Genomic DNA, 18,314 nt, shown 5'->3' with positions numbered 1-18,314 from the left:
CACAGCTCCTGGCCAAACAAATAAAAAAAGAAATCGGGAGGACCCGTTTAAATGGGATTCCATATTCAAACATTTGGGGGGCACTGTAAGAGGAAAGGCTAACAGCTACCCTGAGGTTACAAAGGCATTACCTTGATCTGCTTCCTGCCCGGCAGGGGCTCAGCGCTAATGATCTTCACAATTACTCCACTCACGAACTGGGGCCCCATTGTGGCTGGACAATTTGAAGAGAGGAGGTGGGGGGGGGGGTGGGGGGACACAAAAAGGAAAAAAATTTTACATTTATTAGTCTGACACACTAAAGATGCTATGAAAGCACATAAGCAACGTCACGCACACAAGAAATGAAACAGAGGGCATGAAACGCTGCTAATGCGGATTAAGTATTTTTTTTTTCTTTAAATCTAGGATCAAGACTGTTCACAAGGTAAAGTCAACGTGAGTAAAAAAAAGTGAAAAAGAAAATAGGTCCAAGAAAAGAGCCTTAGAGAAGTTTTTACAGCCTACATGGCCTTCCCATAAGAATATTTTATATTCTATTGATTACCATTAACAGTTGAGCGAACCCTCAGTTCTGGAGTAATTGTAAATAAGCAGACAGGCATCGGAATGCCAGGTATTAGTGAAGTTAGTGAAGAGAAGTACAGAGGATCCAGACCAAAAAAGAGCAATTCTGTCTCTGAAAAATGTAGAAATTTAACTAAGAGGACATAATTACAAAGCTCCTTTTAACCATAAAGCTGATAAAACCCAACTGCAAGCCATTTTTGAACGCCATAGAGAAATTGTTTTGTAAATTGCTGCAGGTATAGTTAAACCTTCAAACCAGGCCAAGTTACAGCATCAAAAAAAGTCGATTCTTTATTTACTTCTCTGAGGCACTTATAATTACAATTACCTAAAAAGATCCTTAAGCTCAAGTGCTGTTGGAATATGCTGAAATTACTTGTTTAGTCTTTACTTACAAAATTCCTTAGTCCCAAATCTACCTAAATGAGGGGAGTTTGCTTTTAATAATATTTGACATTCGGAGAAAGCTCCAGCATTCAAGAAAATAAAACCATTTTGCAGCGTTTCTAGAGGACCACCGTCTTAAACCACTTATGTTTGTGCACTAGAATCATGAAGAAAACACGACAAAAAACCATCACAAACAGGATTACGTTTGTCATTTTCAGACTGAGGCTTTTTCTCCGCACAAGTTTCCGTTTCCATCTCTCCCACAGGCTCAGGTTTGATTTGAGACATGGTTTTCTTCAAGGAGGCCATGCTGGCTTTCTGAAGGGCCAAATATTCTTGCTTCAAATCCATCCATTCGGTCCTATAAGCGGCAACGCAGGTGTAAGATGTCAGTTGTAAACACGAAAATAATGCTTAGAAAACTCAACGGTAACTTAAGACAAAACAGTTTACCAACAGCTTAAGCTGAACTTGGGGAGCAGCGCAGCCCATTCTTACCATTAGACATCTCCCCGCACTTGGGTCAAATTAAGGCTTGTCAATACCTGCATTTTTATTTTTGTTTTGCTTTTGCTTTTAATATTCCAGGCGAGTTCCAACAAGATCAACCTACCATACAAATCGGACGGCTCCCCAATTTGTTTTCCATATTTAGAAAGCACATAGGACAGCCTGGTAAACTGTGTTTTCTACTGGAACTACACGCAGTATAGGCACTAAATTCAGAGTTAATTCAGAGACAGTGAACTCTGAAATCCCTGAATTAGTTCAGTGAACCCGCTCCTGTGTTACTATTTTAATATTCAGTCATTTATTTTCTAGAAAAATCATTGATGGAAAATCAGCAACTGGTTAAACTCACCAAAAACCTACTGAGATAAGAACATTCCTTACTATTCAAATGCATTTTGGTTAAAAAATACCACCACATGGAAGCAATTTATATATTTACATACATTTAACATGGAGATGTTTCTGCAAACAGCTAGAGCTTTGCTCCACAGAAACACAATGCCTGTAGTGCCACTGTGAGAACGACTCATTGTTACCCTAATCTGTGCTATCAAACAAGCTGATAGAGGATTTTTAAAGAGGAGGATATCTTGTGGTAATGGTTTTAGCTGTTAACATTGACAACTGTATACTTCAAAAAAAGCATCCAGACTCACCCAGGATCATACATTCTCAACAGAGCAAAGACATTAAAATAACAAAAGACCCACGTAATGATTCTTAGAGATAAAAAGGCAACACCATTCCACAGCAAGGTATGGTATAAATACAGCTCAAGGAGGTACTCCTTAACTTGACTCCAAGGAAGAGAAGACCATGGGGAATGAGTCAGGCAAGTATTCGCAATGCTTATACTCTTACAAAACTTTTTTTCCCCTCGTTTCACTATAGCTAACTGAAATTTAAAACTATTTCTCCGTATTTGATTCAGTAGTCTCGGAACCTGCATGGAAGAGGACAAGCATCGTTGATAACTACCGTTTTTTGTGGACCCCTTTTACTTTAACATGGAGGTGCTTTCTGTGATTTTATAAAAGTAAGTGCTTCCATGTTTTAGTAGAGGTGAATCCTGATCGCAATACTGAAACACCATCCAGGATTTTTCTTTTTTCTGCGCTTCAGTTGCAAGATTTTTTGATTCCGGGAAAAGAAAAATGAAGCATTTTGGCTGTAGCAGATAAAGGCATGCTTCTCCAACAAGGACCAAAAGCATCAAGTATTACTGAAGAAGAGACGACTTTTCGGTGGCCTGTATGTTAAATTATTTTCAGCTATTTTTGTTTTTTTAAAGGACCCCCTTTGCTTTAACATGGAGGTACCTGCTGCCTAAAAAAAGTAAGTGCTTCCATGTTTCAGTGGCGGTGGATCCTAAATGTCTTAAACAAGTTCCTAAAAATTAGCTAAAGCTAAAAGAAGCCTACTTACAGAGCTCTGTATACCATGGGGTGTTGGGGTTTTTTGCTGTTGTGTTTGGGGCTTCTGTTTGGTTTTGGTGTTTGGTTTTTTCCTTTTTTTTTTTGTTTTTGGTTTTTTTTTGGGTTTTTTTGTTTGTTTGTTTTTTTTAAAGTTACTATTTAGTGTCTCCACTTAAGGACCCCCACAACTTAAATGTGGATGTACTTGCTTTGTTCCTGAATAGTAAGTGCTTCCACGTTTTAGTGGTGGTGAATCCTTTTGTCTTAACTCAAGGGACTTGCCTCCTTCTAGGAAATATATCGAAACGGATACAAAAAGCCCATTGCACAATTTTGCATCGCGGTATTGGCACAAGATGGCAAGGACCCCCTCTACTTTAACATGGAGGTACTTGCTGGATGCCTAAAAAGTAAGTGCTTCCATGTTTTAGTTGTGGTGACTCCTAAGAGCCCAACAGCGAGAGACATGGAATATTTTTGTTAAACTTTTGGAATGGCATGACTTCATCTACGTATCAACTACTGAAGAACTACTGTAGGTATTGTAAGTCGGGCTGGAAAACTCCGGTATTTGAACCTACAGGCTAATACTGTTGCTAATATGCAACTCTGTGGAATAAAAATTGGAATTGCACTTTAGCAATGGTGATGGACTGTAAGACATACAAAGATTTAAACTGAATTAAAACATTACGAAGGCTGGAATCAATGAAATCCCCATGCACGAGGCTGTTAAGAAAGAAAAATTAAATAAAGTGTGCAGAACTTGTGGCTTTCATCAAAAAGTTTCCTGGAACTAACAAAATTCAATACAGCTACATACTCCGGTAAATACTTAAAACTCCAAACACTCAAAATATGTAAAAACCAAGGTACCACATACTTCCAAATGCCCCAGGTTTGGAGAAAGGCAAAGAGTTGGCTAGCTAAAGTGAATAGCTACCATTAGGCAAAAAAGCCGTTACTACTGCTTTTTGCAATTGAAACCACAAAAAATAAGAAATTAAAGCTCAGATTGCCCATTTTGCCAAGGCCACCGAGCCTGTACCTGGACTGGCGGCGGTGGATAAATCAAACGTTAAGCCTCGATCTCACACAGGAGCTGTAAATCAGCTTTGCCCTCCACCCGCCCCCACCAGCGTTACTTAAAAATGTTTCATAATATAAGAAAGGTAAACCCCTTTTAAGGCCACATGTCTTGTTCTAGCCCACCACTACACAGGCAGAAGAATTATTCCACATCGGTTCCCAGTACTGAGGAAAAAAAAAAAAATCAATTTGCTTAGTGAAACTATGGAAAAAGCGATGCTCTCGTGCAACAAAAAGGCTACGAAGCAACTCAACAATAAACACCTCCCCATCCACCAGGTAGCATAAACTAGTCACGTAAGATCGGTTTCATAACATACTTGGAGAGCACTCTGAGTGGAATGACTTCTTCACCCATTTTGTGTCTTTCTTTGTGCTTTTTCTTATGTTTCCTTTTTGATTTTGAAAGGGATGTGTCTTTTTTATCTTTGTCATCTTCTGCAGAAACGTCTATGTTAAAAGTCCAAAAGAAAAATGTTTAGTTCTAATATGACAGATACTTAAAGATACAGTAGATATTATATAATAAAGCCTGAATGAATATTTCCATAAAATGACACAGTATTATACAAAATAGTTTAACGAACATCACAAAAATCAGAGGGTACTACCTATTTCTAGTCCATTTTCTCAACTACCTGAGTTTAGTCTCTAATCGCGGATTGTCAACCAAAATGTGATTTCAATGCAGCATTTAATCCCATCGACTGCTTTTTTTCCTTATCTCATGTAAGAAACCGTGATCATCAGCTTTTCCTTTTGTATTTCAATCTTATCTAGGTTCTTATACTGTCACCATTTGCCTAGGCTGACTGTTTAATCCATACGTTACTTCAGTGAGGTTCTATTAACTTCTCTGTGTACTATTTTTACTTCTGATGAGATTTACCTGCTTCGGTGTTGAAAGTTCTTCCCTATTCTCCATGCAGTTTATCTCCCTGGAATGACTCATGACCAGGTTTTAACTTAACTGCAGGGAACACCACATATTCCTAAACAGACCTTGTTAAGCCTTCACCATTTCAACCGTTTTTCACCTACTGACCCAAGCAGAACAACCTTTTCCCAGTTAAATTTTAAGTCTTTCCAAAAGAAAATTCATCGTGTGAATCTTTCAGCGGCACTTGAAAGGTTTACTCAATAATCATTAAGCCAATTAATAAACCTATCAGCCTCCAAAAGTCAGTTCAGTAATGCATTTGTATGACACTTGATACGTTTCATTTGGCTTCGTAACCCCCTATTTACTTAACTTCGGCTGCTACAAATACCATTTCAACTGCAAAGACCACAGTTTCTTTAGTTCTAGCTTTTCTCCTTATCTAGACTTTTTCCCGCCTGCCGTTTGATTTCATTCATGCTTATGAATCATGAAAGTACTAAAAAGACACGCAGCAAACTTTACCATTGGAATCCTTCGGAGCTTCTGTTGTTTCTTCTTTTACAGGACGAACTTCATCCTTTTGAACAGTTTTCTTGACTTTGGGGGTTGATGTCTCACCGTCTCCAGAGCTGGTTCTTTTTCTCTTCCCCGGCCTGCTTTCCCAAGGTCCCTCTGAGCTTTCTGTTCTGTCCCACTTTCTCTTCTCTCTCCTCGAGGGCTGCCTGTGAGTCTCAGTTCCCTCCATTTCTGAGCACTCTGATGAAGTCCTATGTCTTTTTGACTTGGGTGCTTGCTCTGTTGTAGTGTTCGTATTCGATTCCTTCGTCTCTACAGCTGCCTGCGCGTTGCTCTCTTTCTTGATTTTGGATTTCTTTTTTTTCTTCTTTTTCTTCTCTTCTGTATAAAAAATACAATATTTAAAACTGCCGATGATTAAAAACTAGATTAGATTAACTGACCTAAGTAAACAATCACGATACCGCAAGTCATGATAATCTGGGATGTTAAATGAAATGCCTGTCTCTGCCATCTCTAACTACTGGACACATGCGATACATTATCCCAAAGGTCTTCCAAGGCGTTTTAAGCAGAAGAGAGAAAAAAGACAGATAAGACACTCAGCCCCACAAAGTGAGAAAGACCTCCGGGTCACGAGGGCAGCTTGACTACAGGACTCCCAAAGTACTTACTCTCAAATTAAAAAGAAAGGAAATAGACTGCGCCTTAACAAGTGTCCATTTTGTTATGTCATCCCTTACTTGTCTTTGAGAAGAGATACCTTCCTCCTTTCAGGCCAAACACCAAAGCTAAGAAAATCAAAAGAGACCGCCGATTTGTATTCTGAGAATAAAGAGATACTCGGCCCAATGAATCTATCACGCTATGCAATGAACAACTAGCCTCCTAAATTAAAGAATGTCAACCGATCTGGAAAAAATAATTTTATGTTCAATACTGTCTACTTGCTTCAAAGTTGCCATAAGCAGGATGAAGCAGTAAAGTAGCTTAAGTGGGTTTAAAAAGCAAGTTTTTCCTTTGATTATTTTTTCCTGTCCTAAAAGTTACTGGTATAACAAAGAATTAGTGACAATAGTGAGGAATATAACATGATTCATCATTAAACTTACAAAAAAGACAGGAAGGTGTCTATAAAGCCTGGGAAATTGTATTACGTTATCAGAAGTGAGGAAAAATGTTTTAGTGATCAAAATTACAACATAATCTTGTGATGCTGCTGTGTAAGTTATAGTAAACAGTATTTATTGGAAACACGCTCAGCTGTGAATTCAGGATTCATTTCTCAGCGATATCCTCCGTTTTTTTTTACCGGTAACTATCAATCACGTAAGTAGAATTGCAAATACGCTGTAAAACGTTAATTTCACTCTGCTGAAATAACAAGAGTTCCAAAAAGGAAGAAAGGCAAAAAGAAAAATCCACTGTTTTCATAGTTCTCTCACAGAAAATTACAGCAGAGAGAACACCACGAGGTTTGCTCTGAAACAAGTCAGATGATCACAAACTCATCCAAACAGCACTAACGTTTAATTCTGCTCTTACATCTGTATCTTTTCTTTCAATACTAAATATTTTTAAAGCAATCTGTGTCAAGTTTGTCTTTTTCTAATGCTAAATGCTCAGATAATGATTTATTGTACAGACTGAAAGCTGCTCTGCCAGCCTAACAATGACTAATGGTGGCAGCTAGCAACAGAGGAAAAAAAAGAAATCAAGTTCATTATCAAGCAGGAAAATAAAAAGGCAGAAGCTTATACATTTTAGTTTTACACTTTCATTTATAAGCCTAGATTGGCCAAAAACCAAACAGCAACATGCATTTTTATCAAGTTTTTAAGAAACGTGAGATTCGGCTGCAGTAACAGCCGATACAGTTCAATATTCTCTCTTCAGAAGTTGAGGCACAGAACAGTTTGTTTCTTGATCCCATTAACTTAATAACACTTACCTACTACGCTGCTGTTACTTGTATTCAGGGTAGGAACAGGCTTATTCTTTACCGTTTTGGGGAAAATCCCAGGTTTCCGTGGTGCTTCTTCTGGTGGATTATTCAAAAACTTAAAAAAAAAATAATTAAAATATTAAAATCCACAAGCTTTTACTAAAAAAAATTAATCATATTTGCTTTTTAAAAGAATTCCCTCCAAGTTAAAACCAACAATCCCGTATTCGTTCAAGAAAGAGGCAGCCCCTCATGACTCCAGATGTATACATTGTTCTTTCAGTGCTGTGGTTGATTTTATGGGCTTTTTTGTTGTTGTTGTTTGCTTTTTAAATGCAGAGCTTGCTTGATTTTACGTTATACATTAACGTGACATCTTTATGCATCTGTTACCATTATGCTATTCAAAGACAAATGTTTTTAAACTTTCAAATCATATTTCAATACAGAAAATTAAGTATGTCCACGCTTGCCTGATGAAACTTAATAGCCATTGTACTGTTACACAGAGATCTCTATTTCCATAAAAGATGCCAAGAGTGGCCAACGAAATTATTCCCAAAATTACCCACTACGTTTCTACTAAGTCTCCAGCTTATTAACAGAATTACACTTTCAAGGAATCGTGGGATTGATTGGAAGTCCTGGGGCAGGAGACGGGAACATAACTCCCGCCAAGTTAAGTTTTTACATTATCTTATTTTAGGAATTTCTTTAAGATTCAGTAGGTGAACTAGTAAAGACTACACCATCCAGATCACAGAGTGACAATCGGGAAGAATGTTAACGGGCCAGAGGCACCATTTACTCACCTCAATAGCTTTCTCTGCTTGTTCTTTAGTTTCAAATTCAACAAAAGCAAATCCCTTTGGATCGCCAGTAGTTTTATACCGGGGTATACTGATGTAAACTACGTTACCACACTTCCCAAACACCCGCTCAATCCAGCTGTGATTGACATTTTTGGGAAGCAGCTCCTAAAAAAAAAAAAATCAAAGAAAGAAATGTCATTTTTCTCACTATTGTATTACCATCATATCAGATTGTTTACTATATCTTTTAATTTAAAAAAAGCTGTCATAACAAAATATTTAGGTTTGATGTGACAACGTTGAGAAACATTTTAGTTTCAGTAATTATTCTTGTCAAGAGGTCATAGTATTCAGGCAGTAAAAACAGTGATCTGAGAATGGATCTCTAATCATTCATATACGTCTAACAAATACATTCTAATTTAGATGTTTATCTTCGTCCTGTGACAGATATCAAGACCTCACCTGCAGCTGTATCTTTCCAACATGAAATAGCTTTGTAAATTTAAAGCCTTCAAGCAAACATAATTCTGCATTGTCTCAAATGATCCACTGCAAAGACGCAAGGACTTTATTTATTTTAAAAAAATTGTTGGCAATCCAGGTGTCACAGAAAGAATTCTCGTAGGTCGGTAAAGAGTCACTACTCAAACTGATAAGTTCCTGTCGGTAGCTGACATTTTAAAGCTTAGCAGTTAGCACTTAAGGCCTAGTTGATGAGATGCGGCAGAAACTTTCAGCCAGCTTCTTGAACAATAAAACTGTCTGGTATTTTATTTCTACTAACTCCTTAATATAGCAACATATTTTAGCGGCTTGTAGACATCATGTCTCAGTTCCTAGGTATTTCCCTTCACCAATCAAAGAGAAATTCTGTCATATCAATTTCAAAATAGACCCAACTGAGCACCATTAAAAACCCTATTCTCAAATTCACGCCTAAACAAGTGAGAGGCAGCAATACTTCATTATTTTTTTTTTCATAGCAGTTACTGCACTAAAAGGTTTTCCTTGTAGGAAAACATTATTTACCACATTCTGGTAGAAAACTATTGTTGCATGAATGTTGCCCGCCTGAGAAAAACGTTTCATTATGGTTTTAGTAGGAACTTGAAAAGTCAATTACTTGAAGCTTTAAAAATATTATGGGATCAGTACAAAGTAACAGCCTACGTCAAAGTGTAGCTTATGTTCAAGCATATAAAAAAAGTCACTAACCTTAAGTTTATTTCAGAGACATTTAATGATAACTCCCACTAAATGAAATTATATTGTAAAAAATATAAATTTATGAAGTTACTATTCCTTAAAGGAACGCACCTCTAAGTCTCAATTCAGACATAAATCTTTGACTTCCTGCATAAATTCAGAAAACATGCTACCGTTGGAGACAATCCTTCGCAGGGGAGGCTTTAACTGTAACCTTTGTATTAATCTTTCTCTCTTCCTACTCCAGAATGAAATGAAACTTACCAACACCAACTACTTCCGCTCCCCCCGCCATTGCTACCTATCACTCATTTAACACGGCCTAACATTTCTGTAATTGCAGTATAAAAGGCATATTCACAACCTAGTCTTCAAAAAGGAAAAAACCCCATCCTCTGATATCAGTAAGAGGAGGTAATGGGTTGCTACATATTCTCTAACTACGTTCTCTATGAATTCCGTAACTTACTAAAACATACCAGTTATCTATTTTGGTCTTACAAAAAAAGCTTAAAAATTAAAAGCATTTAGCTATGTGTACACTATATAGCTCATTACGTTTGGAATATTAAAAGCATTTAGCTATGGGTAGACTATATAGCTCATTACATTTGGAATATCTTTTCCAAAAATGATATAGACAAAGTATTTGAGAAGTTCTAAGCAGTCCCTGTAACCATGTTAGGGAAATACTATCACTGGCACACATCATACTTAAAAAAACCCAATGAATAACCTTTTCTGGGCTTTTGATGCAATGATGAGAGTATTCCAGCTTCTCTTTATCTGGATGGGCTGGCATTTGGGGCATGATTATTATCTACCTTCATCACAGAAAGCTTGATGTCTGCTTGAAATCGCTAATTTGTTTGCTACAGGTATACACCTACGTTAGCCACAGAAAGTTTGCTTTAGAGACAAAGGGAATTCCACACTGGCTTCGGTCCTATTTATAAATTGCACAGGGTTTTAAATAAGTGACAGTCCAACTATCAGATCTCTTTCCACGCTACCGCTTCAGCGGTTCAACAACATGATAATCAATATAACACATCTGAAACACCATGTTGAAATGCAGAGTTTTTCCAGCAGTACAAGCTATTTTCATTTAAATTAATTAATCACTCCAGTATCAAGGTAGCCACAGGATACTGTGCTATTAGGAGGACTTTTTTTTTTTTTTTTTTACAGCCTCCTAAAAATAAGACTGGCTCATTTCAGCACATTCTGCTTTTACAAGAACCATGTTTGTGTGTTACACAACCAGAGGCACTTGCAGTAACAGATTTCGTAATCAGACTGTACTTTCTAAAGTACCCCTGACGATATTACAAACCCGGCCAGATACTGTTTGATAAAACTAGCAACGTTATTATAAAGCTTTGACTACATTATTGTAATCTGTAAATGTTTCTTGGTAGCAGTGTTACTCCTCTAACGGCACGGACTAGAAAAGCCCAGTGAAAGCAGTAATAGCTAAACGAAAGCGCACCCTTTCTTACCAGCACGTGAAGCAGCTCATTGCTCAGCATTTACAATGATTTAAGCTGGTAAAAGAAATCGGTGCACCAAACTAACCCCTTTCTTGTCACGCTCACTGCCAGCGCTCACCTGCCTTTGCTTAATTTATTTCCCTTAATACACTGCACAAGCAACAGTAGGCAGTCACCTGCCCAGTCCCTCCCTGTGTTACCAAGAATACCGATGCACAGATACCTTCTGCATACAAAAAATACTTACTGCATCAAACATGTACATTAACCCCACTCTGTGGGCCTTAGCATTACAGGTTCAGTACATCCATAACGCATTTCCCTCCCTCACACTGTCCTTTTCTTTTGGAAAAAAAAAAAAAAGGACAATCAAATTCTATTAGCTTTTATAATTTATGTAAACATCTTCTGTACTAAATCCATTATCGTTCTCAAAGAAAATCTACTTTCTAATTCGGATAAAACTATATGGCTTCTTTATGTTGTTTTGTTGCTCTTAATACAGAAAATAATACTATGTAATCAGATTGTCACAGACAATGAACAGTGGAGTTTGCACTCAAGGAATTAACAGCAAGAAAGCCAAAAAGCGTCCATAGTTAGAAATAAAGCACTCTGCCAGGCACCAGGCGTATACAAGTACAACCTTACCACGTAGACTGTACGACTATCCACATCCTTTGGTTGCTCACCCAGGGGCTGGCGTCTTCTGATTCTAGTTCCTTCTAAATCCAACTAAAAGTAACAGGAAATGAACATTTTTCATAAGATTATTGCCTACTTCAGTACCACTATCCTTATTTCGCCAGTATCAGCAAATACAAGAGAGTGAAATATTACATACCTCTACAACAGATGAACTTTTAACTGCTCGAGCTATCAATTTTCCATCAGTAGTTAATTTTTTCATTTTGTTGAAAGAAACAAGAAGTGATATGTCAACATCTAAGGATAAAAAAAGGTGCAAATGATGAAGTCAGGGTAATCTAGAAAGCATTAGCTATTTTTTCTAATCTGACGTTAAGGCCGAACCAGTATTTTTGTAAAACAGTCTGCAAGTCATAAGTGCAGTATGTAACCACGCTGCCAAGGATTTACAGAAAATTTTTTACCACCAAAATTAAAGTTTCAAGTAAACCTATGTTTGATTTTCTTTTGTGCCAACCTTTATCAAATGGAATTTTGTTCTTTTACCTCCCCACTGATAACTATTGTCTTTGAAAAGAAAGGAAGAAAACCCCCTTTCTGATGTCGTTTTACAACACAAAAACAATTTGCATTGAAAACATGCCTCTCCTCCAAGTACTCATTAAGTGTTTAACCCAGCCTTCCCAACACAAAAGAGCCACTGCTTGCACTTCAGCTGCCATGAGTCATGCCGCTAAAACCTTGACAGAAAATTACGTAGCGTTATTCTTAATAAAAAAAGATAAAGACATCCAAGCTCTATCATCTCTGGAAAACCTAGCTTAAATTTTATTCCTCTGAAGGCCCCTTTTTTTTTTTTTAAACTGGCTCAAAGTTCAATGTATGTAAAGGACTACACCGACCAGTTAGAAGGTTAGACTTTTCGCAATGCAACTGGACTAATGGTTTACGCTTCAAATAAATATGGACTTATTAAGAAAGGAAAAATAAGTAAACACTGGTGGAAACTGCTTTTTTTGACGTTGTTTTGATGGAAAGGGACGACCTCTTTTTACAGACATACCACAGTTGTAGTCCATCTATCATTACACAGTTAATTAAATAATTATACTGATAGACTGTCTTTACCACATATCTACTGTTTTTTAAAGCACTAGCATACTAGTCGCTGCAGCTACTGTGTAAATTAACTTCTTCTCCAGAAACTGGCAAATAGTTTCAGAAACAAGCTCAACTTCCCACTCTGAAGTCGATAAACCACATGAAAAATTGTCTGCAGTAGCCACAGTAGCCCTACATGCAACTACATGATTTCTCACCTATCAAACTTGTGCAGAAAACACACACACACAAGTATGTATAGCTAAACTGCAAATCCAAATGACATTTTAATTTCTGCATATACATACACACCCTACAAGTCAAGTACTGTACCTCCAAGGGCAAAATGTCCCTTGTTTGTTTGCCTGTTCTTAAAAGTACACAAAGTTAAAAAAATAAAATCAGGTCTGCCACACAAGGATTCCTACCCTGGCAAATGCCTCTATATTATGGCTGGCAGGAAAGCAAAGAAAAAGAGAAACACTAAATACAATTTCTAAAAACTAGTGCCAAGCTCTGTCTCCCGAGCCGCTAATCCTAATGCTGGTTTCCAGCATGAATCTACTGTCTTCCCCAAGAGCAGGCGTGTACCTCAAAATAACTTCTAACTGACACCAGCAATATAGCTAAGAACAAAGTTAAACATATCTGTTTACTGAAACGTAGTGAATATAAACTTACACCCATCTCTGGACTTTTCTATTTGTTCTCGGAGAAATCTGTCTTTGTGGAGATTAACATCGCCAAACCAGAAATCCACTTGTTTCGCTATATCTGCGAGCACCTGTTTAACCCTTGACCTCTTCTTTTTCTCTCTCTCCTTTTTCTGTTCAGTGCTTTCTTCTTCCATGGCTTTGTCTCTTGCAGTTTCAGTCTCCATTCCTGTCATCCTGTCAACTGAAAGTTAAATATAACCTTTGAGAAAAAACAAAATATTCTCATTTCAAGGACTAAACATTCTTGGTTTATCTTACATTAAAAACGTCGCGCATCCCCTTTGAGACTATGTGCCATTTGTTACTTGTAGCGTAGAAGAGCACAAAGCACACGGAAGATGAGGAAAAGTAGGTCACACAATAACTGTGCGGTGAAGACTAAGCTGGACCTCATGGCACCTAGTACTGCCCTTTAGCCCCAGAGATTCACTGGAAGCAAACCGGTACCAAACTGCAGGCTTTTCATTTAAAATTTGTATTATCGTGTTAATCCAGAGTGCCTTGTGAACAGTCTGTCCTCTCCATCAGACTTCTAACAGCAGCTTCTGAATCTCAGCAGCAGTCGTGGGATTCACAGTTCCAACTGCTTGGAAAATTCTTTAAAGCATTTGTGCAGGTCACAAAGTGTGTTTTAATAATACATAACTTCCCCGTTACCAGAAAAGCAAGCTACTTGCTAAAGAGAGCCTACAAAAACTAAATCTAAAAAGCAGACAACTTCCCTCCCAATAAACACATTTTCTTAGACTTGAAAAAAGAAATAATTTGTTCTCCACTGTCCGTATCTCCCAGTACAAACCATTAGAAAGGACACACAAAACACCAGAGCAGTATACACTTCAGAAATTACCCTTTTAGGTAGAAGGCAAAGCAGAGAAGAAAAAAAAAGAAGATGCATTATATAGAAGACTTGTGAAAAGGCTGGAGAAAGGACCATGCTCAGCAGGCACGTATCGTAAATCCAGCGGTTGCAAACAGGTTACACACAGGCACACACACGCAGCGACTGAAGAGCTCGCTGCAAAAATTTATGGTATGACCTCCAAGCAAGACGCACCTATTAATCCTTATAAATAAATACCATGTAAAGATAGACTGAGACACCTAGTTGATATTCATGGCAGATCTGGTAATAGTAAGGTTTGTTTTTACAACTGTCTTTGTTACATCAAAAATGCGAACTACTCGCTCTGTGAATTGCCAAGGCCCTACCAAAGAGCAGGAATTCAAAATCTTCCAATCCCAACTCTGACTATGTTGTAACACATTCTTAGTTGCAAGTCCCTGTGGCAATCGGTATGTGCTACCCTTAAACAGACGCTTTTCCTTTCTTTGGTTAGGGCTTTTTCATCAACTGTCACTGATTTTAACGGCAAACCGAGTTCCGTCAGAACCTCAGAATCAGGCCCCTAGAGATTAGGGACTAATTAGGGGCAAGTGACTTAAATGTACAGATTTGCCTTGAAGAACATAAACAATTTTTAATGCATCAATCCATCTTTTTTGTTCACAGTTCAATTTGCTGTAGCTAGTTAGCCCTCCACCAGACCTGCTTGTCACCACAGTACTTGATTTTACAGGAGCGAACCAAAGCCATACTGCCAAAAGCAGACACCTTGTGGAAAATGAAATTAACACAAAAATTAAAGTAATTAATGTACCAATCACCACATGAAAGACTTCTCAGCTCTCTGCCAAGGCACCGTACAAGGAAAACGTGACTAGAGCCATCAGAGAGGAAGCCCACCTCTGCAACAGGATGACAAAAATGGAAATGGTCCTCAAATTATTGTGCAAATCAGGCTTCCTTGGCCGGATATCAGTTTCTCTCCCCGCTGTGAGCTGACCACTCAAGATAGCGAAAGGTCAACAATTACCTTGAACAGATAAGCCAGGTAGAACTTCCAACCCAAGCAGAAGTTCAAGCTCCATTCAAGCCCTTCAACAAGATATTCATATTAATAATCAGCAGAACAATATGCTACTTAGCCGAGGGCTACACTGAGTTGCACCATTAAAGGTAGAGCATCATTAAGGGATACTTTTAGTGGCTGAACAGCATTAAATGACCACACTGACATATAATCAATGCGGCTTATGTACAGCAAAGCTTTATTTTAAGAAGCCATCTAAGCGTTTCATGCATTTTGAGTCACTCAGCCTTGGGACTTCTTTCCCAGGAGAGAGGTTCTCATTCAAGCTTAAAGAAAAACAGCTGCAAGCTATACTCTGGGCTTCCCCCCCACACACTTTGTGCTACTTGCTTTAGAAATGAACCTTTGAGAAAATTACTTTGGAGGAGCTTGAAAATACAGAGTCAGAGCAAATGTCAGCCAGAAGCCTATAATTAGAATCTGTATACAATCTTACATCCAGTAGTAAAATACTCACACCTGAGACAACACTAGATTAAAACTCAGGATTTAAGAAAATACCGTTTATAAGTAAGTGTGTTAATAACTCGTAGCACTTGCTTTTTCACTGGTATTCTCTTAATTTGCCATTACTCTTGCAAACCTCAACTCATCAATGAAAGCTGCAATGCCGAGGTATAAGATAGTGCATTTTCATGGACTCGCCAACTCTTACACTGCCAGCCTCACAGCTGCAAGCACTATTCTGATAAACAATTAAAATCAGAAGAAAGCAAAAGCAGGGTCAAAACTTCACTCTGTTAAAGCAAAGCAGCTGCCATCCCTTAGCTGTCCTCAAATTAAGTAAAATCACAGCGTCCCTATGTGGGACAGTGATACCAGGAAAAGGAGGGACAATTAAGCAGCAGGAGGGAACTCAAAGAAACCTAAGATAATGTAAATCAACATAATACAGGTCCAGATAAATCTGTAGTAACTTACCTATACTCTTTAAAAGGCAAACACTAAACACGTCAGTGCTAACCTGTACACAGCTAAGTTCCAAACCCAACTTCTATTGTTACAAAGATCTAGAAAAACATAATCAAATCTAACTGTAATCTGAGGTCTGGAAGAAACAGTTATAAAATACCCTTTATTCTTTTATATTAAGCATTGATGCAAACGCTTATTTGCTTTGGGCATTTTAAGTAGCAAAATGGAGCAACAGGAGGGTGGGGGGAGGAGAAAGAATCATTCAAAATACTTCTAAATGTTTCCATATAGTCAGTGGCAGCACTTCCTCTAGTGGACATTTACTCCAAAATAAACGTAAGCATTCAGCAAACCTGAAACTACTTTCAAAGACACATTCAGTAGCCTACCTCGGGTATTCTTACTCTAATATAGACACAGGCAGAGCAGCAGCAGTTTAAGTTCCCATCCTGCCTTGCAACTTCACTCTATGGAAAGCGAGCTAAGAAAAGAGAGAAGTTAGTTCAGGGGGATCAGCGCAGTTTTCTTAACCTGCAACCAGAGAACCTGCTTTTTCCCCACTTTAAGCAAGGAAACCAATACATCATTTTAAACCCCCATTTAAGGCATTCAAGAGATGTTCCAAAACCCACGTGCGCACAAACAGAAAAGGTTTTGCTTCTACGTGACAGCAATGGGCGTTAAGGCTGTTTCCAGACACAGGCAGACCCCACTGCGTCAGTCCTACCATGGTTACCCTTTCCTCTATCATCACAGGAGGCAGAAAGTGCATTTTTAATAAAACACAGGCCCACAGAACAAGACTATGCTTAGATGGATTCAACTATATGAACCCACAGTTCACTGACACCAAGAGGGCAGCCTAGCTCTCTCATTTTAGTCGGTACACGTTCTTCCCTCAGAGCATCTCACCCTCTGGTAAGACAGTTTAGCTCTGGGTGGTTTTTCTTATTTTCTAGTCTTTCCCTGCTGCGTGAGTGGGTTAAACCAATTCATTAAGGAGCTGAATAAGCAGCAGAACGATGAAAGGAAGCAAGCAGCAGGAATAAGCACTTGGGAGCAGGATAGAGGCGGGTACAAAAGCAAGACATTCTGTTGCCCTATTAGCAGCTGCACACAGACTGGCCCAGAAACACTGGCACAACCGTGGGAGAACTTCATCTTCCTTATCCTTGAAACAAAGGCGAGAAACACCATGTGAAATCGATTTTTTTAGCCCCCACTTGACCTTTGCCAGCGTGGCAACTAGCTAAATCCTAGCTACCAAAAAGGCAGACCGCCATACCTTTGCCAATCGCGCAGGTACTGACCGCTGCAGGTTTCCGCACTGCCGCTGCAACTGCTCACAGACCTTATACGCATAAAATAGCAAAGCAAGGGCTCACACGCTAGCCCAAGGCCAGCCGCTCCCCATGCTCCCCCTCCTCAAGATGGGACCCTCTCCTCCAACACCAGGTACCAGGCCTTGCCCAAGCGCGAAGGCACCCCGGCCAGAACCACGACCTGCGAGGGCAAAGTCACCACAGAGCCCGAGAGAGACGCCGAGGGCCAGGGGCCGTTCGAACGCCTCGGGAAGGTGCCGCACGCCTCGGGAAAAGCGGGCAGTGGGAAGGACGGACACCCAGCCGCCGACCACAGGGGAGGGGAAGGGGAGAGCACAACAGGCGAGGCCAGGTGAAGGTTAAGGGACGCGAGTAGCGGCACCAAAAGGCGACGCTTTTCCTGAGGCGACGGCTCCTTCCCGCCCACCCCCCGCCTGAGGGAGCCCGGCACGCGCAGCCCCCTCAGCCCAACGGCCGCCGCCTTCGCAGAGCGCATGCGCACGGCACGAATTGGGGGGGCGCAGCGCCCCCTGCCTGCCCCGCCGTCGCGCCGGCCCGTTCCCCCCTCCCCAATCCCACACCACTGACCTGCCGCCGCCACCCACGGCGGGGGCACCGGGCCGTACCGTCAGCCTCTCGCAGCAAGACCTACCCCCCTCCCGCCGCCGCCGCCGTCAATCCCGGCGCGACGCGCGGCCCCCGCAGGGAGAAAAGCCCCGCGGCGCCGCCCGCGCATGCGCAGTGTCGCGCGGGGGGGGGAGGAGGGAGAGTGTGTGGGTGGGTGCGCGCGCGCGCGCCCGGCGCCGCGCCACGTGACTTCCTCCTGGGCGTCGCGGCGTTCTG

At 39.9% G+C, this 18,314-nt stretch overlaps 1 protein-coding gene across 3 annotated transcripts in view; it reads right to left on the bottom strand.

Moving 5' to 3' along the window:
- The window catches only part of LARP7 (La ribonucleoprotein 7, transcriptional regulator), a 28,844-nt gene extending 10,568 nt beyond the window's left edge, over nucleotides 1-18,276 (bottom strand). The window contains exons 1-10 of one of the 3 annotated variants that reach the window (XM_074588620.1): nucleotides 18,060-18,276; nucleotides 13,266-13,481; nucleotides 11,680-11,780; nucleotides 11,487-11,570; nucleotides 8,134-8,298; nucleotides 7,328-7,436; nucleotides 5,383-5,757; nucleotides 4,298-4,427; nucleotides 1,164-1,321; nucleotides 132-214 (exon numbers count right to left, since the gene is read on the bottom strand). In XM_074588620.1, coding sequence (XP_074444721.1) covers nucleotides 132-214; nucleotides 1,164-1,321; nucleotides 4,298-4,427; nucleotides 5,383-5,757; nucleotides 7,328-7,436; nucleotides 8,134-8,298; nucleotides 11,487-11,570; nucleotides 11,680-11,780; nucleotides 13,266-13,473 — 1,413 coding nt within the window. In that variant the 5' untranslated portion in view covers nucleotides 13,474-13,481; nucleotides 18,060-18,276. Of the gene's footprint in view, nucleotides 1-131; nucleotides 215-1,163; nucleotides 1,322-4,297; nucleotides 4,428-5,382; nucleotides 5,758-7,327; nucleotides 7,437-8,133; nucleotides 8,299-11,486; nucleotides 11,571-11,679; nucleotides 11,781-13,265; nucleotides 13,482-17,434; nucleotides 17,908-18,059 lie in introns of those variants that run through there. The other 2 variants (XM_074588622.1, XM_074588623.1) reach the window with 2 other exon arrangements.
- Between the last annotated feature and the right edge of the window lie 38 nt (nucleotides 18,277-18,314).

Source organism: Larus michahellis, chromosome 5 (genome assembly GCF_964199755.1).
Source record: "Larus michahellis chromosome 5, bLarMic1.1, whole genome shotgun sequence".
NCBI lineage: Eukaryota > Metazoa > Chordata > Aves > Charadriiformes > Laridae > Larus > Larus michahellis.
The sequence above is the reverse complement of the archived record's forward strand: the minus strand, read 5'-3'. Positions and strand labels throughout refer to the sequence as shown.